General features: G+C 40.2%; 1 protein-coding gene across 1 annotated transcript; it reads left to right on the top strand.

Annotated features, from left to right (window-relative positions):
* Positions 1-520: 520 nt before the first annotated feature.
* ythdf2 (YTH N6-methyladenosine RNA binding protein F2) lies at positions 521-26831 on the top strand. The gene is made up of 5 exons (XM_059654327.1): positions 521-970; positions 1184-1208; positions 3903-3982; positions 8701-10266; positions 25945-26831. Exons 1-5 carry the CDS (start codon positions 944-946, stop codon positions 25966-25968), a joined length of 1722 nt encoding a protein of 573 aa, XP_059510310.1. The 5' UTR covers positions 521-943; the 3' UTR covers positions 25969-26831.
* The last annotated feature ends 615 nt before the right edge of the window (positions 26832-27446 follow it).

Here is a 27446-nt window from a genome sequence, read left to right on the forward strand (position 1 = left end):
TTTGTTGGCAAAGCATTTGACGTAATTTTTTGGCATTGAGCGCCATCTCTCATTAAGTTTTTCAAATTTTGCGAATCCAGGAGATCATCTTGCAGTGGATGATATGATCTTGTGTTTTCCCTGGTGCGTAAAGCATGCGGTCATGTGCAAATAGCAGCGCCGTGTTTAAGTTATCGAGAAGGTCATTTATGTACGGAGTTGTTTTCCTTGAAAAGAAGATCAAAAGGCGATTTCACTGAGTTTTCCAAAATCGAGTAATATGACTTTCTGTGACACATTTATAGGTATGAAGTGCAAGTGGGCGGCCATTCGGCCCCTCAGGACGGGGTCTGCTTTTTTTTTCGCGCAATATCAAATGCTCAAAGCCATCAACCCCAGGGGAAACGCTGAAGGTGGCTAACCGTTGGACCCTGCCTGGCGGAGTCCTCCAGGGCGGCAGGTGGCGGTGCAGCAGGAGGACCGCGGAGGTTTGGCCTGCCCTGATCGGAAGGGGGAGGGGTTTGGTTTGGGGAATGAGGCGAGTGCGCGGGCGGGCGAGCGACGCTGGGTTTCCGCTGCGGCCCATGTGAGCGGATCGGCCATTGTGTGTCTGTGAGAGACGGAGGCAGGAAGGGAACGAGCGAGGCAGGCTGGGACCGGAGCCAAATCGTTCGGACGGGTTTCTTGAAATAAGGCCCTTCCTTACCAGCGGCAGCGAGGATTGAGCACCTCCAACTCCCGGGATCCTGTCTGTGCGCTCGCTCGGTCGGAGAGAGGAAAAAAAATATATTTATTAAATCCTCAGCCGCGCGGCGCCCTCCCGCAGCCCGTTCAGTCAGCGCGCTGTGCAGGCCGCTGGAGCCCAGCCCACAGCCTCGGGGCCCGAGTACCTCACTCTTTAACCCCCTCCCTTCCCACCCTTCCCCTTCCCCCACCCCTCCCCCCGGCCTCGGTTCATGAAGAAATGTCGGCCACCAGCGTCCTGGACCAGGTAAGGATATAAAACCTACTCCTATCTCCTTTGCACCACCCACCGGTGAATCAGACCGCGGGGGTGGTTTGTAGATCCCCCCCCCCCCCCCCGCCCTTTGAATAAGGCCGCAGCCTCGGCACTCGATTAATATGTTTTTTTTCTTTTTTCCCTATCCCGCCATCTCCCTCCCGTTCTTCTCTCTTTCGTCCGCCCGGAAACCGGCTGGTCCAGAGACCGAAAGGCCAAGGAAATAAAGGTAAGAATGTATGTGGCCGCCTCCCTGCTGCAGTCTCGGCTAGTCGTGTGTGTTTTATTTTAAAATGGTGGCCAGCTCGCAGGAGGTGCTGGTGCGGGCACTTTATTCAACTAATTCCTCCTGATCGATCTGTATCGGCGATCAGGAAGGCTTGTGAGTGAGAAAAGGAAGCAGCGCAGGCCTCGATGCCTAGACCTCCAGTCAGACTAAGTAGCCAATCGCTGAGTTTTAACGGCCTCAAGTCTCACTCATATCCTTTCTTCCCACCGTTTGCAAATTTAGAGGGCGAGGGGGTGGTTTTGGGGGGCGGGAGGAGAATTTTGAGGTGAGTTTTATTATTTATAAAGAGCCCTGATATAAAATACACGTTTATCCCATGAACAGGAAGAATGACTAATGCATTTCATTGGTATCTTCATTATAATTTTTTTCAGCAAAGAAATTATGGTGGTAACTACTTTTTGGATGGTTCAGATTTTGAAAACCTGTTCATTTAACACTGAGAATTTAAGAAGAATTGTACAAAATGTATTTGCATGACACTCCCTTCATTGGGGGAGGGGAGAACATTTCACAATTTTTTGTTGAATGACTTTAATGTGTTGCAACCAAGTGTCTGCAGCATGTTTGTTAATTAAAAAGATTGCCCCATATGTAAATTCATTTAAACTTCCAATGTTTATGAAAGACCTACATTTTTGTCATTCTCTCAAGTTTGTATTGAATTTTTGTGGAGTTCAGTTGTGAAAAATTCATGAATTGTTGTTATATTAGTAAATAACTAGGTTTGTTGTAGAGTGAAAAACAAATTGCTTGGAAGAAACGTCAGGTCTGGCAGCACATGGAGAAAAATCAAGAGTTAATGTTTTGGGTCAAGTGACCATTCTTCACAACTATAGATGAGTTGGCCAGTTATTCTTGCTTTGGTGCTGCCTTCTGCTAGACCCTGGAACTACCCTTCTTTGGTTTCACTTAGGTTACAAGTTTCCCATTTTCAGCTTTTGTTTTCACTTTTTGCCACAAGCTCGTTTACGTCAACTTGAGATGTGAACCATTTTGTATCACTGGAAAGCTAAACACCACTGTTACATTTTTAGTGACATTGCTACTCACGCTGATAAATGTGTACCTCCCAAACCTGTCCCTGATATGGAATGTTTGTCTGAGATATGATCTTCTGCCATATAGCATGTAACTTTCCATCTCAACTTCATTACTTGAGTGCTAAATCACCCCTCAGACAATTTACAGCACTCTTGCAGACCATTCCAGGAACAACCATGTTTTGCTGCACCAAAATGCTACCTGGTCATAAGCCTTGAGCATACGGTAAAAATGTTTAATAATGAAGGAAAGTATAAATATACAAGCAAATCTTGTAAGAGCCACGATTCATAGTGAATTAAAATAAAAGGCCTTTTATTATTGATCGTCACATTCTTCAGTTAACGATATCAAGTCTAAGGAAAGATCCTTTTGGATTTTCTGATAGCTTAGCTGTTTGAGCTATTAATACATGGCCAGCAGATTTACAAATGCTTCTGTTGGTTTACATTTATGTTTGTAAAAGCATGTGGGTCATTTCCCACAGTGTTTGCTACAGGGCCTTTTGGATTCATTGGCTTATTGAAAAAGAAATTTCCATTCTCAATTAAAATAATGTCTTAGCTTGGTCAGAATTTATAATGTTCTCTGCCTGAATATGTCTTAGATATGAACTAACTTTTAAAACTTGTTTTCTCTTTCTAGTTTGTTTTTTCATCCTTCCTTCTGAGCAAACAAAACCTTACTTTCTATAAGATTCTGACTCACTCGGATAAAACTCAAATTGGCTGTTCCTCAAGTGTGAATCTAGGATTTTTTTTTGTCAAGTTGTTCAACTGGGAAAGCCATCACAACCAAATGAAATCTGGATCTAGTTGACATTCAGACTGAGCATTTTCCAACAGGAGTATCACTGAATAATGATCAGGAGTATTGTTCAGAAATCCTGACTGATCCCTTCGTAGCCCAAGATTGAGGGAAATTGTAGATTCTCTTATTAGTGTTCAAGCAGAGGTTGGGTAATTTAGTCCAGATTAGAACTTTAAGATGTCTGACTAAGTACTACACAGTGTGATTATCAGCTGACCAATTACAAAATTTTACTTATTGTATTTCTTCATTAAGGACTGGTGATCTGTTGTGTGTAATAGCGCCCTCTATTTTACTTCACCCACTGTATTTACTTGAAAAGGTAGTTTAGGCACTTATTCCTTTTAAGATGCCTCAGTTTGTTCCTAAAAAATGCCCAGTTAATGAAAACATAAAATGAAAAAGTCAAACTCCTATTCTTAGGCCCTGAGTTTATCTAGGCAGGAATGTTGTATCTTTGAATGCCTGCAGCATGTGCTTGCCTGACCTATTGAGTAAATATGCTGCATGTTGAGCCAGTGAGTCATGCTGACTGAACTCTTGGTTGGATGTGCAGGAGTAGGTGTCTACTGCAGATTGGAGTGGGATTGTCTCATTCTCTACTTGCTGACAATTGCCTCCGACTTCAGACTTCACGAGAGAAGTAATTGGAAGGGAGGCAAGAGATTGAATTTTTTTGTTTAATTCTGTGTAAGCTTGTGTTTTCCAGATCTAACATATGTTGATTGTCTAATATTCCCAATTTTTATTCAATCTTTTCCCCCTCGAATTCTGTTATAGTACAAAATGGAGCTGTTCATCAAAAGGATGCACTAAATGATGATGACTTTGAGCCTTATTTGAGCACTCAGACCAGGCAGGTAAGTGTGTAAGAATTTTATTAGCGATTTGAGCTGGGAGTTGAGGTCTTTGGATGATATTTCATTGATTTTATGAATATGATACATTGGAGATTGTGATGTGTGTAGTGGGAGCAGCTCTGTATTGTAGAAAAATGTTGGCAATGCCTTGCCAAGTATGGTGAAATTAATTTGTTGGCTGGTTTCCTTGGTTAGGTGGAAATTTGTCAGTATGAATTCAAACATAAATTTTCTTTCTTTGCGACTTTGCTCGATTCATTCCTTTTCAGGGTAGAAGGATTTGCTGTGTCTAGCCATTATCATTGTTCCTGGATACTTTTGTTCATATGTATCTGTGTTGTAGGCTTTTGCATTTTTCTGTTAATATTTCAGTTCACAGCCCAATTCCAGCTCACTTCCAGAATTGGGAACTTTATTTTCTTGGAACCTGAAGAGCAGACAAGGTGCAAATAGTAGACTAAGGTTTAGAAACAGGAACTGTTTTCCATAGAGGACCACTCGATTTTCTCTCAAGTATTTTCTTCAATTCTTTGCCTTCCCTTGGAGATGTTGACCAGTGCAGGATTGCAATTTCAGTTATCTCCGTCAATTTTAATTTGGGTATTTTGGCATTGTTTGACAGGCTATTCACCTCTCCATCTCTCCACTTTACACTTCTTATAACCTATTTTTTAAAGTTTGCATTAAAGGCACTCTATATTGGAAATTGTTGCTAACAAATATCACAACTGACCCTGAGTTTCCTTTTGAAACCCATGCATCTACGTGCTAGCAGAACTCCCTGGTTATTGTTTGCAATTTGGAGACTCTAACTGATTTCCAATAGTAGGAACTCTTCGGTCAGTTATTATTCCTGAGTGAAGGATGCTAATAGGGCCAAGTCATGTCCCTCGTCTGTTTGCTCTGATACCAGAATAACACAAGATTTTCTCCCAGCCTGATGCAAAATAGTTCATCATATCAAATTAATATACTGTGAACAAATTGCAAAGTTAGACCATTCACAAGGTCATTATATTAATTAGCAACCTTAGAATTTGTGGCATCTTAACATTTCACGAGTATGTCTGTCTATTTTTTACATCCGGTTCTCTCTGCAATGAATTCTCTTATGCATGCATATGCAATGATCAATTTACACCGTGCAAAATCCCATAAAAGGCAAGGAAAACTGGTAGAATTGCTAGTTGAAGGAAGATGATTACCAAAGTTATTCGAGGACTACTTTGTAAGTGCTCCAGTGGAATTTTTTAAAAAAAAATTCCTTTTGAACAGGAACGTGTGGCCTTGATTTAATGCTTAATCTCAGACAGCATCTCAAGCAATACAGCATTCCATCACGACAGCACTGAGTGAGCACCTTAGATTATCCCCCTGAAAGAGTGTTTTCCTGATCAAGTACAAGTACTAGTAATGGAGACAAGTTGTTTGGGGATAAATACAGCAGATTTTCTCAGTTTGTATTGAGCCTTCATGCAACAGTTGTTTGTACATCATCCCACATCTAAGTCTACCTTCCAGTAGTTTATTGATAAATTGAAAGTTTTCCATTTGATTAGAAGTTATGCTGAAATCTAGAGTTTAAAAACCCATGTTTACACAGCAATATTGTATGTAATCTCTTGATGTTAATTCTATGATTTTTCTCTTCCTGAAGCGCATTTAACTTGGCTTTGGGACGTTCAGTACCTGTGATTTATCTGAAAAAAAATTCTGCTATCACTCTTCATGAATTTCCTCTAATATTATTTGTTTGCTCAGAGGGAGAGTTAGACTGTCTAGAGGGTGGAAGCATTAGGGACCTAATCAGACATTGAGTTGTGAAAAAATACTGTTGCAGTTAGCCTCTATAATTGTATCTTTAGAAATCAATGACTGGCAGGGTGAGAAATAATGACTGTCATTATTGAATGGGAATATTCATGCTTTATTGTTGTAACTATTTTGAAATCTCTCCTGTGGAGAACTAACTTTGGTTTGTCAGTCTGTGATACATCAGTCTGTACAAAGATGATCTAAATGTGTTTTGAACCAGATGTATCAAAGGTTGTCTTCAGATTGTTTGAGGCAGGCTATTAAGATTGTAGTTACTTGGAATGAGAAGAATTAAAACACAAGCAAAGGGCAAGAAAGTTGGTTGATCTTAGGATGGAAGTTATTTACCTATATTTCAAAGAGCTTTGGTGATCTTTGAGGGTACATTTCAACAAGCTGCTTCATTCTGAAATGTTTTCTGAAAGCTCCCCAATAGTTTAGGCAGTACTTTGCCATTTAGGCCGCAATAAACTTGTAACACTGGGACTGTACTGAGTTGATCTTATCCAGATTTTGTACAGCCTGGCATATACCCAGATAATTCCATTTAGTGATGATAAATGCCCCATTGCCATGTCTTGTACTTTTATTCTTGCAGCAATTTCAGAAGCAAACTTTTTTTTAAAAAGGGAAAGTTGGCAACTTATGCCTTGCTCCGTCTACATTTAATGGATTGCCATTTATTCGTAAAAACACAACTACCTTGTTGTATTTTCCTTCTGACCAAACCTATTCTTGCAATGTTTTGTTTAAATCTTGCCTGAAGTTGTTGGGTCTAGCAACAGCTGCAGACATACAGGTGGGCTTTCCTGCCCCTTGGAGAAAATTGTTTTGGTATCTGACCACTGTAGTACTGCTCATTGACCAACTCCATCTTTTCTATTCTACACCAGACCCCCCCAAACCCCAAAAACCTACTTAATGCAAAGCTCAGCAGAATATTCCATCCCGAGCAAGTGAATACTTTTTCAGTGCACCTGAGGTGAGATCATGATAGCACTCATACTAAGGAGCAATCTGGTTTGAATACATGTTCTCGAAATGCAAGCAGTCTGTGGACAGTTTTCTCTCAACCCAATGCATATTCACTTTTTTAAAAAGGCGTTTCAAAGTTGAGTCTCAATATCCTTTCCACTGTGGAAAAAGGATCAAAAAGTCTTTAAACGTGACACTGGCATAATATCCATTTATGTTGGCTGCTATTTGTCAAATATCCTAATCATTGTATCACTTACTCCAAATTGTCAATGCTACCACTGGTCTAGTTGCTTGCTAATTTACATGGAATGGCTTTTCTAGTCAATTTTTAGTGCCGTGGTCATTTTATTAAATGCCTGGGTGAAATTGGGGAAATCCCAGATCCCCTTCCCAAGCTGTTAGCTTGGATTAGATATACTAGATCAAAGATAAGTTCGCATGAGTAATTTCCCTTCCTGAGCGCCTGATGCTTTATTTAGTTGGAAGTTGATCGTACTGTTCAATTTGGTGATCGCAATTGCAACGCTCAAGCATTTCCTCCTCCTAATAAAACAACAGTTCTTCATTCTCTTCTGTGAGTGCTGCAACTGTTGGCCACCTTTTGTGATATCAACTTTACAAATGAATGCCTAATGGAAGTTGTGTATGCAGGAATCAATGAAAGAGTTGTGTCATGTCTCCATTACAGTCTTGTAATTAGAATGTAGAATAATTGTGCATATAGTTTGAGCTTCAGTCTGAACAAAGGATACATTTATGCACTTCTGTAGAGACGTTCATGGCCAAATTACTTTGCAGAATTATAAAACCACTTGATCAAGCAAAATCGTTTAAAGCTATTTATTTAAAAAAAGATTCTTTATAATTAGATGAATTTTGTTCCATTGGTTTTATGTTAACCCATTCATTGTGAAGTGATTTATTTTAATCTTCTGCAACACTTGTGCTTTTTGTTTCTCTCTTTTTCTTGAAATGAGTCAAGTTTGTGTGATTTGAACAGAAGTGAAAGAATTTTACATTTTTAAGCAGTGTTTGTACTCTTATAGGTGAGGGATATTGGTACCAAGTAAGGGAAGTCATTGCATCGAGAACTTTAATTAGCATCTTTTAGTTAAAAGCCCTGAGGCTCTTTCATAGGATTGTTGGAAAAGAAAAAAATGGCACTTAACTACATAAGGAGCTATTGGAACATGCAACCAAAAGCTTGATCATGGTGCTAATTTTTAAGGAATGTTTTAAAGCAGATGAGCAAGCTGAAGATACTCTTCTTGGGTTCAGATCGGCACTGATAATGAGAAATTTTGGATGGTAAATTAGACATGGTAATGGTCTTTAATATTAAAGATGCAAGCATGCAAATGATTTCCTTGCATTGAGTTCCCACCATCAAGTTATGCTTGAGAAGGAAAGTAATTTGGGAGATCATTGGGAAGGAGTAGCTTTGGAATCCTTAACCCTTCAGTTACAGCATTAGTGTGGAGACTTTAGGAAATTTAAGGAAGAGTAACCTAAGAACCCACTCTCTTTTAGCCAACTTACGCAAGGTATAAATTTCTCATAGTTTCAAAGTTTATTGTTTTAAAATATAAAACAAAGCCAAGAAAATGTACTAGTGAATGTAATTCCAGATGATATCTTTATCAGGATTAAGTTTTATTCTTGGGGCCTAACTGCATCCTCTGTATAGCCTAAAGACTCCTGGGGAGTTTTTCTACATTCCTTGTGGTGTTGATGGTTAAATGCATATGCATGCACGCTTATTTTAAAATGTGTTAGAGAAATTCACGTAACAGTGCTGAGCACTTGCATTCTGGTAGCAGTGTGACTGAAGTTTTGGAATTAAATGAGACTTTAATTAGATTCTTTATGGTTCCTTATTCTTTGTACGGTGTTGCTTATTGAATGTTTTTACTTTGTTTTAACAGAACAATACCTACACTGCCATGTCTGATTCCTACCTGCCAAGTTACTATAGCCCATCTATAGGGTTTCAGTATTCATTAAGCGAGGCTGCCTGGTCAACAGGAGGGGATCCACCTATGCCCTATCTGACGTCATATGGACAACTGAGTAACGGAGAGCATCACTTTCTACCTGATGCAATGTTTGGACAGCCAGGAACTTTGGGGAACACTCCTTTCCTGAGCCAGCATGGGTTTAACTTCTTTCCTAGTGGCGTGGACTTCTCAGCTTGGGGGACCAGCAGTTCTCAGGGACAGTCCACTCAGAGCTCAGGATATAGCCCCAGCAGCTATGCTTACCCTCCCAGCTCTCTGGGCGGAGCAATGATGGATGGGCAATCAGCTTTTACGAATGAGACACTGAATAAAGCACCGGGTATGAATAGCATTGACCAAGGTATGGCAGGACTGAAGATAAGTGGTGGTGAGGTTGTGAATAACGTATCTAAAATGGTAGGCTCTGCTGTTGGGAGTAATCCTACATCGACTATTTCAAGTAATGCAATACCTTCTAATCCCATGCCACCAACTACTATTGCACCCCCGAAGCCAACTTCATGGGCAGACATTGCAAGCAAGCCAGCAAAACCCCAACCCAAGAAGGCAAAAGGTGGGGCTGCTGGACCATCCCTTCCACCACCTCCAATTAAACATAATATGGATATTGGTACCTGGGATAACAAGGCAAATGTGGCCAAAAGCACTCCTCCACCATCGACTCAAACAAACAGCCAGCAGCAAGGCCAGCCACCTCCCCTGCCAGTGAACCAACAGGTGGTGAATATGCAACCACAACAGGTTTCCTCAGGCCAACAGCAGCAGGTGCCACCACAGCCAGTGCAACAGCAACCACAACCAAATCGCTGGGTTGCACCTCGCAACCGGGCAGCTGGATTTGGCCAGAACGGAGTGGATGCTGGAGGCATTGGACTGTCACATGGGAATTCAAATTCCACTTCTGTGGAAGCTCATCCAGTCTTGGAGAAACTGAGATCTGTGAACAACTATAACCCCAAGGATTTTGACTGGAATCCCAAACATGGACGAGTTTTCATCATTAAGAGCTACTCTGAGGATGACATCCATCGCTCTATTAAATATTCCATTTGGTGTAGTACCGAGCATGGCAATAAGAGACTGGATTCTGCCTATCGTACGATGAATGGCAAGGGCCCTGTTTACCTCTTGTTTAGCGTTAATGGAAGTGGCCACTTCTGTGGTGTTGCAGAGATGAAGTCAACTGTGGACTACAACACTTGTGCTGGGGTGTGGTCTCAGGACAAGTGGAAAGGACGTTTTGATGTGAGGTGGATATTTGTGAAGGACGTGCCCAATAGTCAACTGCGGCACATTCGCCTGGAAAACAATGAGAATAAACCTGTCACCAACTCCCGAGACACTCAGGAGGTGCCCTTGGAAAAAGCCAAGCAGGTTCTGAAAATTATTGCCAGTTACAAGCATACAACCTCTATCTTTGATGACTTTTCTCATTACGAAAAACGTCAAGAGGAGGAGGAGTGTGTTAAAAAGGTTGGTCCTGCTAAAAAATGTTAATTCGAAGACTGATACGCTGAAAATTGTCAACTTTGGAATTACCTGCAAACTTTTTGAATAGTGTTAAGTTCTTTTTTAAAAACAGACAAACATCCTGTTTACTTAAACCCTGTTGGTTCTCATTCTGTCTGAATTGATGGCTACAAGAATTAGATATATCTAAGTAATGCCACTAGAATTTACATAAAGGTTATGGAATGGATAAGAATTGTTTAATGTCTCTTGAATAGTGACTATTCTCCCTGCATTAACGCTATAGATTTTGCCCATTCAGACTTGGCTGGAGTCTTGAAAGCAATTGAGTTGAGAGTAGGCTGAAGTGGTGAGAAAATTCAAGGGAATGAATTCTGGGTGTCACAGAAGTGTATCATACAATAAAAATATATTGGCTGAAATGTGATTTTTCTTCTCACTAAATAATTAATCAAATAAGATTAGTGAAATATAACCACTTGCAGAGTCTAATGATTGCTGTACGTAAATTTGTTTAAAGGATTTGGATGCAGTTCTTGACCGGATTTAAATATACATTTCCCATGCAAATTTCCCTGAAATGTTTGCGTGCTTTCTATTCTCCCTCCTTTTGTAATATAGGAAAATATAACAGACCAAGCATTTCAATTGGATGTAAAGGACATCCGAAATTTTTGGTGATCAGAAATGGTACAGTGGATTAGTCTCTGGGTTTTCACCATTGACGTGAATACTGAAATTGTTGGAAATGCTCAACAAGTCTGACAGCATCTGTGAAGTGAAATAGAGTTGGTGAAAACCACAGTGCTGCTGTATGGAAGACAAAAACCATTATTTGTACCCTCTAAGTTGGGCACAGTGAAATGTGTGCTATGCCTGATCAGTTTGTGAGATGCCTGACATTGAATGATGTGGGCCATGTCCCATCCTTCAGTTACATGCATCAAGAGCACCAGCAGCTGGATGACAGTCTCAGTTATGGTCATGCGCTGAGTCAGGCAGTCAAAAGCAGATATTGTAAGCAATTTATTATTGTATCTAAAATGCTGCATCACAAATTCCATATTCTAATGGGCAAAGCTGGCCAAATGATTGGCATCCCATCCATGCACTTGAATATCTTAAATCTGTATTGTTATTGCAGTGTATTATTTACATTGAGGCATTGTGCTAACTTCCAAAAAGGCTGCTTTGGTGGTACAGCCGCATCATTCAGAAGGATAAGTACATTATGGTGATGGGGCACACTATCACCTCAATGTCACTTGCAGTCTTGACTTGAATGCACGTTATTAAGCCAAAATCTGGAATAAAGTATTGCTGGGAGCATCTTTGCTAGATCATATAATCTAATTGTTTAAGAACACTGCCATGTGAGCTTTCTCAAGGTCACTGAGGATGGGCAATAAGTATTGTCCTTGTCAGGAAAAAAGAGTACTAAAGTCCAGTTCAAATTAATTAATCAAAAAGGGGTAATCATTTTGGAAAATACTTGAACGAAATATTTTGAAGAAGTTGAAAAAATGTTTTGTCTGGGCTATGTCTTTCATGCTCTGAGGCAACTGGTGTTTCCATCTGTGTGCACTTGAGTTAAAACTATGCACCAATGCAATACTGCAGCCAGGGGAAAGATGCAGTCAGCTTGGGAAATTTTGCGTAGGACCAGTTTCACATCACCAAAGAAAGTGCCCTGCAATTTGAATCAAATGGGTTCTGGGTACCATGTTGTCATGAATAATATCAAACTGCACTGGAAACTATTGTCCCAAAGTTTAGGTGGGGTTGAGAGTCCTTACTTTCAACCTAACCCTTCCTATTCAGGTTTTGAGTGAAGATTTGTAGCTTGGGTGCTGGTTGTAGATGTTGGTGTTTGCCGAGCTGGGACGTTTGATTAGCAGACGTTTCGTCCCCTTACTAGGTGATATCGTCAGTGCTGTAGAGCTCCGATGACGCGCTGTTGTTTTGTGCCGGTTCAAATTTGTATGGTCTGGCTTTTGCTGCTTCTGGTAGGTGCCTGTTCCGGCTGTGTGTTGTCATGGTCGGTATATCAGGTCTAATTCAATGTGTTTGTTGATGGAGTCGGTGGATGAATGCCAAGCCTCCAAGAATTCCCTGGCTGTCCTTTGGTTTGTCCAATGATAGCGTTGTCCCAGTTGAAAGTGTAGTCTGTGTGTATTGAAACAAAGGACATCTGGTCATGTCGTTTAGTTGCTAGCTGGTGTTCGTGGATACATGTTGCTAGTTGTCTGCTTGTTGGTCCCCCGTAGTATTCTTTGCAGTCTCCGCATGGTGTCTTATAAACTACATTTGTCTGGTCTATGATAATAAAATGTGAGGCTGGATGAACACAGCAGGCCAAGCAGCATCTCAGGAGCACAAAAGCTGACGTTTCAGGCCTAGACCCTTCATCAGAGAGGGGGGTGGGGAGAGGGAGCTGGAATAAATAGGGAGAGAGGGGGAGGCGGACCGAAGATGGAGAGTAAAGAAGATAGGTGGAGAGAGTATAGGTGGGGAGGTAGGGAGGGGATAGGTCAGTCCAGGGAAGACGGACAGGTCAAGGAGGTGGGATGAGGTTAGTAGGTAGCTGGGGGTGCGGCTTGGTGTGGGAGGAAGGGATGGGTGAGAGGAAGAACCGGTTAGGGAGGCAGAGACAGGTTGGACTGGTTTTGGGATGCAGTGGGTGGGGGGGAAGAGCTGGGCTGGTTGTGTGGTGCAGTGGGGGGAGGGGACGAACTAGGCTGGTTTAGGGATGCAGTAGGGGAAGGGGAGATTTTGAAACTGGTGAAGTCCACATTGATACCACATGGCTGCAGGGTTCCCAAGCGGAATATGAGTTGCTGTTCCTGCAACCTTCGGGTGGCATCATTGTGGCAGTGCAGGAGGCCCATATTGTCCATCGTGGGCCTCCTGCACTGCCACAATGATGCCACCCGAAGGTTGCAGGAACAGCAACTCATATTCCGCCTGGGAACCCTGCATCCCTAAACCAGCCTAGTTCGTCCCCTCCCCCCACTGCACCACACAACCAGCCCAGCTTTCCCCCCCACCCACTGCATCCCAAAACCAGTCCAACCTGTCTCTGCCTCCCTAACCGGTTCTTCCTCTCACCCATCCCTTCCTCCCACACCAAGCCGCACCCCCAGCTACCTACCAACCTCATCCCACCTCCTTGACCTGTCCGTCTTCCCTGGACTGACCTATCCCCTCCCTACCTCCCCACCTATACTCTCTCCACCTATCTTCTTTACTCTCCATCTTCGGTCCGCCTCCCCCTCTCTCCCTATTTATTCCAGCTCCCTCTCCCCATCCCCCTCTCTGATGAAGGGTCTAGGCCCGAAACGTCAGCTTTTGTGCTCCTGAGATGCTGCTTGGCCTGCTGTGTTCATCCAGCCTCACATTTTATTATCTTGGAATTCTCCAGCATCTGCAGTTCCCATTATCTTTGTCTGGTCTATGGTATCTTTTGGGACTTTAACTCTGTTCAGTTGCTGTCTTAGTGTGGCTGCCAGTTTGTGTGCTGTATGACTCCTCATGGTCTAAGTAGTCTGGCTGTCAGTTCTGAGGGTTTTTTTATATAAGAGTTTATTGTTTTGGGTTTTGTTGTGTCCTAGTTGTGTCATTTGTTGGCTTGGCACCTATGGATGAAACTCTGGCGGGGTAACCATTCCTGGTAAAGACCTTTTTTGTAGGCAAATTTTTATTGGTTTCAACAGACAAGAAAAGTCACACTTTGAATCAGGACAACACTGCTATCCTTGGACAAGCCAAACAGAGGACAGCCAGGGAGTTCTTGGAGGCTTGGTATTCGTCCGCGGACTCCATCAACAAACACATTGAATTAGACCCAATACACCAACCATGACAACGAATAGCCAGAACAGGCACCTACCAGAAGCAGCAAAAACCAGTCCATATAAATTTGAACTGACACAAGACAAGAGCAAGACAAACGTCTGCCATCAAACCTCCCAGCTTGGCAAACACAACAACATCTATAACCCTTCTTATGTTGAAACTGAAAAGTGCTTTTTGTGGAAATTGTCCTTTTCCATACTGCATTGTTCTGAGGTCAGAAGCTTGGGGGTTCAGCCTTCACACTGTCACTGCCTACACTTGAGTGTTATGTGAGGGCACTCTTTGGATGCTTAAGTACCATGACACTGATTAAAGTGTACAAAATGTATCTCTCTTTTTCTTTGTGGGACCTTGCAAAAAAAAAAGGACTAATTTACATGGCAAAGTGTTCTCAGCATCCTGATAGGAATAGAAGGATAGTCTGAAAGAGTAAGATGGGGAATCATGGAGAGTGCTAATGCCAAGTATAAGCACTGGCATTGGTCAGCTAGGCCAGTAAATCAGTGCATCAATCAGCATTCTTAATTGTTTACTGTTTAGATGTGCTACAGTTCTAAGTGCAAGTATTTCCTCCAGTTATCCAACGTGGATCATTGATTCAAGTTAGGTGATATTTGACTGAAATCACATTTAGAAAGTGCTTTGCGGTGATTCAGATTGAAATAGCTGCTAAAACTCTGCTCAGCCCTGTGTACCTTTTTATAAAGAACCTGATGTTTACTTTTCAGAGCAGAGTTTGATAATTGTTTCAGTCACTTAGCAAGGGAATAATCTAAAATGTGCCCTAGCTTCATTTGTCTGTTTTGTAATCACTTGCGTCCTGCACCTTTTCCAGTTACTTAATTTTTTTCACTTGATTGCTATTCTACTGTATTTGTGAACACCTTAAAACTATAAGAATCTCTACTGTTGAGAGCCTATTTAAGAATAAAATATTGTCCTCTTTGACACTTGGAAATAAATTTCAACACCTGTTATGTAAGGACGCATGAGCAATGCATCTGAAGCTTAACCTCGTGTTCCTGTGTATTGGGACTGCCATTTGCCATACACACCACCAGCTCTTCTGTGAGAATACTGTAGCTTTTGCTCAAAATTGAAACTAGTTTGAAATTACTTTTGCCTCATTCAGAACTAGGGGACTTTAATCATCTGGTCTGATTCAAAACCAAAGGCAAGCCTTTCAGATGAGAGGTTAAACCAAGGCCCCATTTAGAACTACTTTAGGTTGACTCCCAGATAATAAAATGTGAGGCTGGATGAACACAGCAGGCCAAGCAGCATCTCAGGAGCACAAAAGCTGACGTTTCGGGCCTAGACCCTTCATCAGAGAGGGGGATGGAGTGAGGGTTCTGGAATAAATAGGGAGAGAGGGGGAGGCGGACTGAAGATGGAGAGAAAAGAAGATAGGTGGAGAGGAGAGTATAGGTGGGGAGGTAGGGAGGGGATAGGTCAGTCCAGGGAAGGCGGACAGGTCAAGGAGGTGGGATGAGGTTAGTAGGTAGGAGATGGGGGTGCGGCTTGGGGTGGGAGGAAGAACAGGTTAGGGAGGCAGAGACAGGTTGGACTGGTTTGGGGATGCAGTGGGTGGAGGGGAAGAGCTGGGCTGGTTTAGGGATGCAGTGGGGGAAGGGGAGATTTTGAAGCTCGAAGTCCACGTTGATACCATTAGGCTGCAGGGTGACTCCTGTGGTGTTTCTTTAACATCCTGATCAATACTTGTACACCAATCAACATCACAGAAACAGTTAATGGCTCATCAACTAGCTTTTTGTGGAAGCTTGTTGTATGCAAAATAATGGTCACTTTACTATGGTGTAAAAATGACTACTTCAGAAGTACTTAATTTATTGTAATGCAGTTTGCAGTTCCTATGATTGCATGATTTGGAAATGTAGGTCTGTGATTGTCTTTTCCGAGAACCAGCTTGGCTTCTTAAGCTGAAACATTTATGCTGATGAATTTAAACTTTCAGAGAATTCTAAACTGTGATCCTGATTTGCAAATCCTCTATGGTTGCTGTGGCTCTCAATTCCAGGTTTTCCTGATTTATTTTTTTTCTCTCACCCTGTCCAATCGGCTGTTTCAGCACCACCTTGGAAGTCATTTGTGCATCTACTTGGATAGAGGACTGAAGAAATTAAACTGATTAACTATTTATGTAGTGACTGGTCATGTCAGGACATCTCAAAACAATGTGGTCGTATCCATAGTATCTTGTTTTAATATTCCTCTTTTTGCTTCCAAATATAAATTTGAGACCTTGACAATTCCATTGGCAAGACTCTTGAATGTATGCAATGCCAATCTGGTACCCATTTAAATCACCTGTTGCACTTAATTCACCAAACCTTTTCTGTAATCTGTGTACGCACATGATACAAACAAGCATTTCTCTATAAAATAAATCGAGTGCTAACAGCAAAGTTGGGCATTAGGCCTGCCGAAAACTGAAAATGCAGCTGCATGCACTAACTGAATACTGCAAAGGCAAATGAGTAACCAAAACAAGGGGAATATTTATGCTGCAACAGAGAAATAATGTCCTCTTGTTTTCTTAAGAATTACTTGATTAATGGCCTGAAAGTTTTAAATATGTTGTGTACTCCTGAGCCCAAATAAGCCGTTGAAGAAAGAAGCTAGTACAATTAGTGATTATGTCTCTGCCTTGGGGAAAAAATAAAATGCTGACTTGCTAATTTGTTACTGCAGTACATTGAGTATCCATGAATCTTGTAATGGAGTTTGTGTGGAGCTGGAGGTTAAATTTTACAGGACTCAATCCTAAAGTATTAGAATTCTTGAGGTAATTTCTTGAACTCGTGCCTGTGAGAATGATATGCTGCATTTCTGTAAGTGAAAACACATTACTTGTGTTTTTTTTAATAAAGAAAACCAGTTTCACCCAGGAGGAGAAAACTTAGGTTTTAGTAACTGCTGATGAAATTTTATATAGGACTGAACTGGAGGGGTCTATTGAAAACAATAGATTGAGAAACTATATCATTTTAAGGAAAGGAGTTCCTATGTAATGAATTACTGATCTATGCTTTGAGAATGTTGTAAATGGTACAAATAATGGCACTCTGTGCAATATGAAATATATTTGCAGTTTGAAAAATATATTGACCACCTTCTGGACTTGCAATGAAACTAAATAACAAGGTAGTCCGAGGTAGTACTTGAAATCAGATAAATTGATACTTGCTGTTTGGTATCCATGAAACAAGGTCCAATCAGTGTTAGTGCCTTAGAACAAAAGGTATTGTGGGGTTTCTGTTTGATTTTGGGTAGGTCTCCAGACTGGCATTAATCTGGGTAGGTGTGCAATTAAACTGAAATGGAAACTATTTTTGGTTGTATGAAGTAGCTGAAATGTTTTTGAAAAAAGTCGTGCACTTTTTGGGACCACCAGTAATTTAGTGTAGTATGAAATCTTGATATGAAAATTAACCAATCCTGATAGTTGCTGGTATTTTTATTTATTCATACGATGTGAGTATCGGTGAGTTCAGCACTATCGAACTGCTCTTGAGAAGATTGTAGTGAGCACTGCCTTAAAGTGCTGCAGTGTCTCTGTAGTAAGCACACCCATTGTGTGGCTAGGAATGGACTTGCAAGATTTTGACTGTGATGTTGGAGGAACAGCAACATATTTCTAAGCCAGGAGGGCACGTATGTTGGAGATGCCCTTTATTGCCTTTGGCCTTCTAGATAGAAATAATGGTTTTTCAATGTGTTTTTTTTGAAATATTTGCTTCACCAATTACTGAGATGTATTTACAAATGGGCTGCATTGTTTATATTAGAGTTTGAATTCTACAAACACCTAACTAAACCTGTCAATTATACTTGGGACACACACCATTTATACGCAGACTAAAAAGCTGCTGTTTTCAGATGTGTGGGCCTTGAGCAGCTCGCATAACTAACCGTGTCCACACAGCTGACTGCGGCAGAAACAACCACGTTTTGTGAAACTGGTGATCCGCCTTGATATCTTCCTGCAACCTGCTAAACACATCCTTCATTGTGTTGTAAAGCATGACCACTAATACAAAATAGAACAACACAGTACTCATCCAGTATTAAAATGAGTGGGCTTCTAGAATTGGTACAGTTTGCTAAATTAAAACATTTGTCTTGTGATCTAAAGCTAGGAGAGTGTATCTATATGTCTTCCTTGAAAGGAGTGGCTTAGGTATGACCTGGGTGCTCATTAAGATTATGAAAGGTTTTGATAGGGTAGGTGTAGGGAGGAATTGTGAATAGCAAAATTCATTTAAGGAGAAGACAAATAAAATACAAAGGAGACCAGGAATAGAAGATTATTCTGATCGACTGAGATGAGGCAGCAAGGGAAAGATGGTCTTGGAGAGAATAAATACCAACATAGACCATTTGATGGCCTCTTTCTGATGTCATTCTAATATCAATCCCCTTTCTTCTCTGTATTGCAAATGGATGTGCCTGCATGAATTCATTGCTTTCACTTTGGTAATTACTTTCTGGGATTTCATTGGCTGTAAAAGTAATGAAACGTTGTTGAAATGCAAGAAACTGGAATTTGTACACAGCAAACTAACACTGATCAACCTTTTGATCCACATAAACTCTCAAATACTTAAAGTCAGCAAGTTTTATTGTTATTGTTAAGTATTTGACTGACTGTATTGCAAGTGGACAACACAATATTGTCAAGAAAGACTTGTCTCCTGATTGTACTTTTGGGTCAGGAAACTCGAATTTACACCTGGAACCTGTAAAGGAAGGCCCTTCTTTCCTAAGTCATTAATTGGAAACCTTTGTTTTGCCATGTTGTACCTTATATTTGAATAGCCAGCCCTTTGTAGTTCAGTGATTAAACTTAAATCATTTTGATAACCAAGAAAAGGTTTTGGCATGCAACTATGGGGGTGGTAATAATAGGTAGATAAGAAAGAATGAAGGATGTTAGCATTGATTGGTTTTAGAGGAAATATGTACACTTAGTCAGGAAGGACTGCATCTAAATAGGCAAGAGTAGAAAATGGAATTCATGGAGTTTGTATGAAATGTTTTTCTGGATAAAGATCTTGAGGAACCAACTAGAGAATGGGCTATCCTCAACTCATTTTCTGTAATGAGAGAATAATTGGCAGTCTAGTTGTGCAAGGCCCCTTGTGGAGCAGTGACAATAATGTGATCGAATTCTTCATTAAGATAGAGTGACGTAGTTAATTTGGACTCTTCGATCTAAATAAAGGAAACTATAATGGTATGAGGTGCAAGTTGATTATGATAAATTAGAGCTTAGGCTTAGACCATGGCTAATGAGGAAAATTAGGAAGAATATTAGATCCAAGGAACTGCAAACAAATTGGTCAAACAAGTAACAGACCTTAGGAGTGGGAGCAGTTCAGACTTCAGTGATGTAGAGCAAAGAGATTGAGAGGGCAAAATAGATTGAGAATACTATATTAGCAAAATATACAAACTTAACTTCTACACATATATGAAGGCAAATGATTCATGAAGACAAATGTAAGTCCCTTTAACAGTCAGAAACAGTAAAACTTGTAATGCAGAATAGAGATGGCAGACCAACTAAATACATACATTACTTTTGCCTTCATAAAGTGTGACACAATTGTCCTAAAAATATTGAGAAAAGGGACCTTGAGGGATAGAGGAACTGAAAACTATCTGGATGGGGAAAGAAATCTTGGTGGACAGTTAGGATTAAATACTGATGAATCAGCAGGGCACAATAATTTATACCCCACAGTACTTAAAGTGACCGTAGGAATAGTTGATATATTGGTCATCTTCCAAGATTCTATCGACTCTGAGACCACTGCAATGGGTTGGAGGGTAGCTGTAACCCCAATATTGAAGAAAGAAGGTAGTGAGAAATAAAATTATAGACTACTTAGCCTGACAACAGTAATGGGGTAAATGCTAGGGTTGACTTGTAAAAAAGATTTAATAATAGAGCATTTGGAAAACTGAGTGATAGGATTAGACAAGTCCATGGATGGCAAATCTATTAGAATTTTTTGAGGTAACTCATGATGATGGGGATCCAGTGGATGTGGTTTACTTGGATTTCCTGAAGGCTTTCGAAGGCCCCATGTAAAATTAAAACACTTGGGATTGGGAGGTAATGTCCTGACGTGGATAGAGACCTGGCTGGCAGACAGGAAAAAAACGGGCATAAATGGGTCTTTTTCTGACTGGAGCCCTTGTCTATGGGTTATTGTCGAGGTCAGTATTCGGACCCAACTATTCACGATATATGTTAATGTTTACAGACAACACAAAGGAAGGTGAACTGTGAGGTAGATACAGAAATGCTGCAATATGATCTTAAGTTGAATGACTGGGCAAATACATGGCAGATGAAGAAAAGCATGGATAAATGTAAGGCTGTCCACTCAGTAGCAAAATCAGGTTGCTAGGTTATTATCTGATGGGCTCGGGGAAGAGGGAAGATACAAGGAGACCTGGATGTCATTGAATAACACTTGCTCCAAGTAAGCATATAGATGAAGGAGGCAAGTGATATGTTGCCCTTCCTGTTTGAATACAGGAAGAGGAATGTCTTGCTGCAATTGTACAGCACCTTGGTGAGACCACACCTGGAGTTATTGTGTGCAGTTTTGATCTCTTTACCTGAAGAAAGATGTTTTGGTTGTGGAGGGAGTGCAATGCAAGTTAACCAGGCTGATTCGTGGGATGGCAGGACTGTTGTATGAAAAGAGACTGAATTGGTTAGGATTATGTTCACTGCAGTTTAGAATAATGAGGTGGGGATCTCATAGAATCCTATAAAATTCTAACGGGACTTGACAGGGTAGGTGCAGGAAGGATGTTCCTTATGACAAGGTAATCCAGAAGCAGGGCTCACCTAAGGATTTGGAGAAAGTAATTTAGGACTGAAATGAGAAATTTCTTAACCCAGAAAGTCTGGAGATCTCTGCAACAGAAAGCATTTGAGACCAAAACACTGAATGTTTTCAAGAAGGAGTTAGACATAATTCTTAGGGCTAAAGGGATCAAAGTGTATTGGAAGAAATTGGGAACAGGATACTGAATTAAATGATGAGCCATGATCATATTGAATGGTAGAGCAGACTCAAAAGGGCTGAATGACCTACATGTGCTTCTGTTTTCTATCTTTGATTGGTTCAACTGAGTCTGCATTCACTTGTGTGTATAAGAATGTATGCCTTTCCTCCTAGCAAGTTACAGAACTAAGTGGTGATTCCAGTGTTTGGTTTTGCTGAGATACTAAATCTTCAATTTTTGCAGATATATATGGGTCTTTAGATTTATTTTGATAATTGAAAGTACTTGAATTGAGATTGCAAATTGTGGTTATAGAAATTAACAAATTAAAAATCATCAGCAATAGGAGCAGGAGGAGACCATTTGGACCCGCTCTCCTGCTTTGCATTCAATAGGATCATGCCTGATTTGATTGTGGTTTTAACTCTTATTTTCCTGCTTGCCTTCTGTTGTAGTGTAAAGATCTTTCTTAACTCAGCTTTGAAACTATTCAACAACCCACCCTCCCTCCAGAAGAAACTCTTTCTCATCACTTTTAAATGGGTGACCCCTTATTTTAAAATAATTTGTCCCAATTTTGGATTCTCCCAGGAGGAGATCAATGTCTCAGTTCAAAATCTGATATTTCAATAAAGTCACTTCCCATTTTTCTAAACTCCGATGAGCGCATGCCAAACCTGTTCAACCTTGCCTCGTGGCCTTCTCTGTTCTTTGGCAATTTTGTAATTCTGTGATATGACAAGCCCTTCATCCTAGTGTACTGTTCACCTGAAAACACAGCTCTATGCAGGTGTGGTCTTATCGGTTTCCTGCACAACTGTAACAAGACGTCTCTTCTTGTATATTCCTTACGTAAAGAATTTGATGCTTGTGCAAGTACATACTACAGCAAAATGTCATGAGATTGAACTGGCTGAGCAGGGAAAAACAAAGACAATTAGATCTGGTCTTGAAACAGGGTTAATTTTGTATCAGTTGTGTTAGCAGATACATATTTCTCTTTCTGTGCACGCAGCATTACAAAAGTTGGGATACTCAATAACATATGTGGAGAGCAATAATAAATACAAATTTGGCTTGGATTTAATACAATATTTTTTAATTTCCCCAAGAGCTTTAAGCTGTAAAATACTGATCAGTCAGTGGCAAATAGCAACAATAATTGATACAATAAGTACATTCAGAATTTTATAAGTGTGATTATAATTTATTGGTTTACCCTGGGTTTCAGGAAACCTAATTTCTTTGAATTTCTCACATCACTTAAACATATATAGACAGGAAAATGTCAAACTATGCAAAAAACACTTGCACTCTGGTGGAGATGCTTAAGAATATTGTTCATCTAAAGAGTTAGTATTATGTGTTTTTTTTTGTGAAACAAATGCGGTTTAATTAAACAAAACTTGTTAAACTTTAGGCACACTACGACATGTGGGGGCAAATCTTTTTAATAGTTCCCAACGATTAATTTCTTCCTTCAAGGACCTGTCTGAACAAAATAGGAAATGTGGTTTTATGACACTAGGCTTTAAATTCAACTCCTGCTTATTCAGTATTGATGTCTGATATCTAGATTCCAATTTCTATTCAGTTTTTCACCAGGTTGCACCAGAATATTTTGGGAAGGCCTGCTGCACTTGCAAAATATACTGTTTTAATAAATCATAAGTAGCAATCACATTGACATGTCTCATACAAGATATGTTCTTCAGCATACAGTCTGAGCTTCCAGATTAATTTTTGCTATTGTACTGATAGAATTCCAGTACAGTCTGTCTGCCTTTCTGAGCTTAGATTGACTGGACTGTAATTTGTATTTTTTTTTCCCCTCAAATAGTGGGCCCTGGTGAGTGCTATGGAGTATATGTGAAATGTGGGATGTGCCCTGTGGGGTAGCCTGCTGGTGATGTCACTATTACAAGCCAGTGGCTTCTGCTTCATAACCTGGGAAAGTAGTTTGCAGTTTCTGAATCTGTGTTCAATAAGCTGCAGTATGGACTGATGCAACAAAAACGTTGAGAAAAAAAACTTAAATGTGTGAAGTAAGCACCTGAAAAAATAGCCCAGATGTGCCTTTCTCTGAAAAAGGCATTGGTTGGGATAAGAGGAAAAATGATTGTCGGTATAATCAAACTCTGCTAATATACTTGCAGTGATTAGCTGTAAACTGATTTTTTTAAAGATTCACGATCCTCAACTTTGCACATTTGTGCATAATTTAAAAACAATAATACAGTAGCTTATAGAGGACTTTGGGTTTTATTTTTACCTCAGCAAAATGTTACACTCTAGAGCACACAAACTGGTGGAAACAGATTCAGTTGTAATTTTCAAAGAATAACTATTTGAAAAGCAATTGTGCACAACTGTTGGGAAAAGCAAGAAAGTGGAAATTTGCTCTTTCAGGGTGCTGACAGAAGTGCCCCCACCTCACCTCTTCTCCCCCCCCCCCCCCCCCCCCCACAACACACACGCGCGCACACACGGGTGCCGCTTCGCTTGGGTGCAGTTGCTAACACCTCACCCAAAAGGAAAATATTGACACTTATTAAACTTTGTAATAAAGATCCAGAGAGCCAATCACAAAAAGTCTGTACCTTGGAAAGTAATCAGTGTATTGTGTCTAATGCATCTGGTTTGAGTAACACATAAGCATGGTGCCATGTGTAGGAATGCTGTGTTCTTTTAACGTGTCCTGGGATCTTGATAGTATAGATGAGTAATGAGTCCCAATAAAACAAAGCAAATAAATAGTTCTAATGTAGCCCAAAATGACCTAGTCATCCTAGGTCTGAAGTTACAAACCTTACAAGTAATACATTTTGAATGACCATATCAAAATTGAACATAATGCTGGTTCATAATACTGTATTTGGAGTTTGTTTTCTGGCCTTTGAAAGCAAGGAATTGATAGTTTGATGAAAACTAGGTCCCAATTTGCTTCTGCCATTGCTATCTCCTCCCTTAAATAGATGGTGGGAAAGAGGGTAAAAGAACTAAAAGCTCATGTTTTTAAAGTCTGCCTTTAAATTCAAACCAAAGTTTGGATATATTAGTATAGGATTGAAGCTTGAGCTACCAGTCTTGTTTAAAAAAAAAAGTGAGTTAGTGTTATCAAAATGGTTAGCATTGAGGTGAAGGTACTACCTTACAAATGGCATCATCACTGTGAGCTTATTAATCGGCATGAACTAAATACATGTTGGACTGATAAGTCCAGGAAGACTGGAATTACCTCAAATTGCTGCTAGGGTTAAAGAAATAATTAGAAATTGTCATTCCAATGTCACATGTTATTTTCCTGTCTGTACTAGTCTCTAAATATGATTTTCCTTTGGTTGGATGTAAGGTGTCCAGGATTGCTCCTGCATCGTCCTAAAAGGTCATCCTTTATGTAAGGAGTTAAAAACATATGAAACAAGGGTAAAAACTTACTGGTCTGACTTGCTTATTCCACACAGTTGTGATATCTGATGCATCACAATACAGACACTCCCCTCTACACTACTTTTGAGGACTGGGTACTCTTAAAAGAGAGGAGAAGCCCAGACAGACTGCAGAAAAGCTCTGACAACTTTGTCTTCAATCCCCTTAACTGATCAAAGCTAGCCCAAGAGTCAGTACTGCTTATTTTTCAGCATGAGGTATCTCCCTCAACCAGGAATGGCTCCAGTTTTCAATTTAAGGAACTAAGTAGATCAAGTTTCAATACATAACCTGTTAACCTGTTTCACAGGTTCATGCTGGTACATAAAACATGCCACCTAACCTCTAACCTAGTTCTGCCCTGATGTGGCTTGTAAGGCTGGTTTGTGCTGTCCTGTTCAGTCAAATTATTTAACAAGTACCAATCTTTCTATTATGAGAGCCTTACATTTGTCCCAAACTCATCTAACACCCACACTTCCGAGCAGGAACCACTGATACTTGGGGTTTTAATTCTTAGCTGAAATTTTCCACCCCTCCTTTCACCTGCATGATCCTGCTTTCTGTATTCTCCACCCTGCACATGCAACGCATTCACCACCTCACGAGGGTCCGAGAGGACTGTTACTTTGTTATAACAATGTCCTTGCTGTTTTGGTCAACAATCTTCCTTAATTGGAAACACCAGAAGTAGATAATTTGACAATGTCTTATTTGTTTTATGAGAACGTGCTGTGTGCAAATTGTGACCATGTTTTCCTACATAGATGATAGCCTCTCAGAAGTATTTAAACATAGATATAGTGAGGTGTTTGGAGATTTGAAGAAATTAGACATATTTGCACTTGACTTCCTGTGTCTGCCAGTTGATAATACAGCACATAGCCACAGGTTTAATAACTTTTATGTATTAGTTTCACACTAACCCTAACCAACACACCCAAAAGGGGCTTTAGCAGATTTTAATTGCCATCATCAGGGAATGCAGATTCTAGGTATATTGTGACCTAGCTGATAATGAACGGAATCTTGTACTGTATCTTGTACTCTATCTCTTTGTACTGAGATAGACACACTCCATAGAATTTGTGCTTTTCGTTTTATGTGCAAATAAAGCAGTTCAGTTCCTTATTCCATAGTTTTGAAAAAAAATACTGAAGTATATGAACCTGCCCCTTTGAAAACAACTTACGGACTCCTGATTCAACAACACAGCATTCTGTTCTAACCATCTTCATTGTAAAGGGTTTTTCCCTCAATGTTTCTAATTGTGCAGTTTGTATTTTGCTGTCACTAAACATAAGCCATCTTAAATAACTGGATTAAACCTTTGTCTTTTCTTTACAGGAACGTCAAGGTCGTGTCAAGTAACGATGTATTCTCTGGAAATGTGACGTCGACCTAAAATGTCATGTCCTGAATTTTCTTCAAGAAATTGAGTGATAATGAAGATCCCTCTTCCTGTCCTGTCCCCTCCCTTCCCACGCACCTTCTTTCATTTTCAGTGAATTCTACGACTTTCAGACTTGTAGTTGTCAGACGTTAATCGTCTTCTATAGAACTTTGGGAACGATAGCAAGAACTAGGTGGGGGAAAAAATGTTTAAAAAAAAAACCTTTCAATTATCAGTTGTGACTTTACAAAGTGGTACAACTTGTTTTCCTTCTGTTTGAAAAAAATTAAAATCAATTTTTGATTTTTATGGTTCATGGGCTGCATTTAAATATATTTCCTTGGAAAAGAAATCAGTGGCCTCACAGCATCGAAAAGGCATCGCACAGCTGGGTCAGCATGTGGATAGATTTCCTTCTCCAACTTGAGCTTAATTTATGGAGCCCAAATTAAAGCATCCAGGCCGTTTTGGGAACTGCAGCCCCACCCCACCTTTTCCTGCAAATGCTGCTCGTTTCGTTTTGAAAATGCTCCAGGAAAGAGCTGTTACTTCTCTGTTGTCCCTCCTTCCGTTGAAAAAAAATTAAAATGGTTCCTGTTCACAACAGTTAAGGTGAACATTTTTTTAAATTGCTGCCAATTAAGTCTACATCCACCTAATTAAAAAAAAAAGACTGGACTAAAGGAATACTGTAAGGAATTTTTTTTGGACACTGAACTTTGGAAAAACAAAAACTGCTTAATTTTTTTTCACTCCTCATCAACAGTGAAAAGCTGGGAATTTACCCTTTCTTCATTATTAATCACTTCTCAGTAATAAATGTGATATCCTGTTCAGCAAAGTGGTCGTGTTTGCTTTTTTGGGGGTCTTTTCTCTCTTCTACTTGTTTTCATGTTGGTGAAAATTAGAGAAAGTTACACTCTGGCTGCTGTCCCATAAGGTTTGTTGGTGTTTCTAGGTTTTCTAGGTGCTTGAAATAAAAAAAATTGTCAACTCGAATGTAAACTTCTCTGGGCAGGATGGGGTTAGGGAGAGAGACACCTCCAGAAACCTAAACATACAAGTCAGGTTGATGTTTCAGGGAGACACTTAGGTATGTGCCGACTTTCAGGTGAGATACTTAATTGATTTGTTTGCCCTTTGGGTAAAAAAAAAAGCCAAGTGCTATTTCAAAGACGTGTTATGTTGGCAGTGGATGTAGTCATGAGAAGGTTCAATAAGGCAGTCACAGGTATGAATGGCATGTATTATGAGGAGAATGGGCAGGAAAATGGAGTTGATCAGCAATCATCTTATTGGATGGCAGATCAGATTTGTGGCTGAATGGCCTACCTGTGCTCCTCTGTCTTATGGTCTTATTTAAAGTGAATGAGATTCCCTGGTTAATATTTATCCCTCGAGTAACGCTGTTCAAGAACGTGATTTAACACGCGCTGTTTGTGAAATATTATTGTGC

This window comes from Stegostoma tigrinum, chromosome 24, assembly GCF_030684315.1.
Source record: "Stegostoma tigrinum isolate sSteTig4 chromosome 24, sSteTig4.hap1, whole genome shotgun sequence".
NCBI classification, from domain to species: Eukaryota; Metazoa; Chordata; class Chondrichthyes; order Orectolobiformes; family Stegostomatidae; genus Stegostoma; species Stegostoma tigrinum.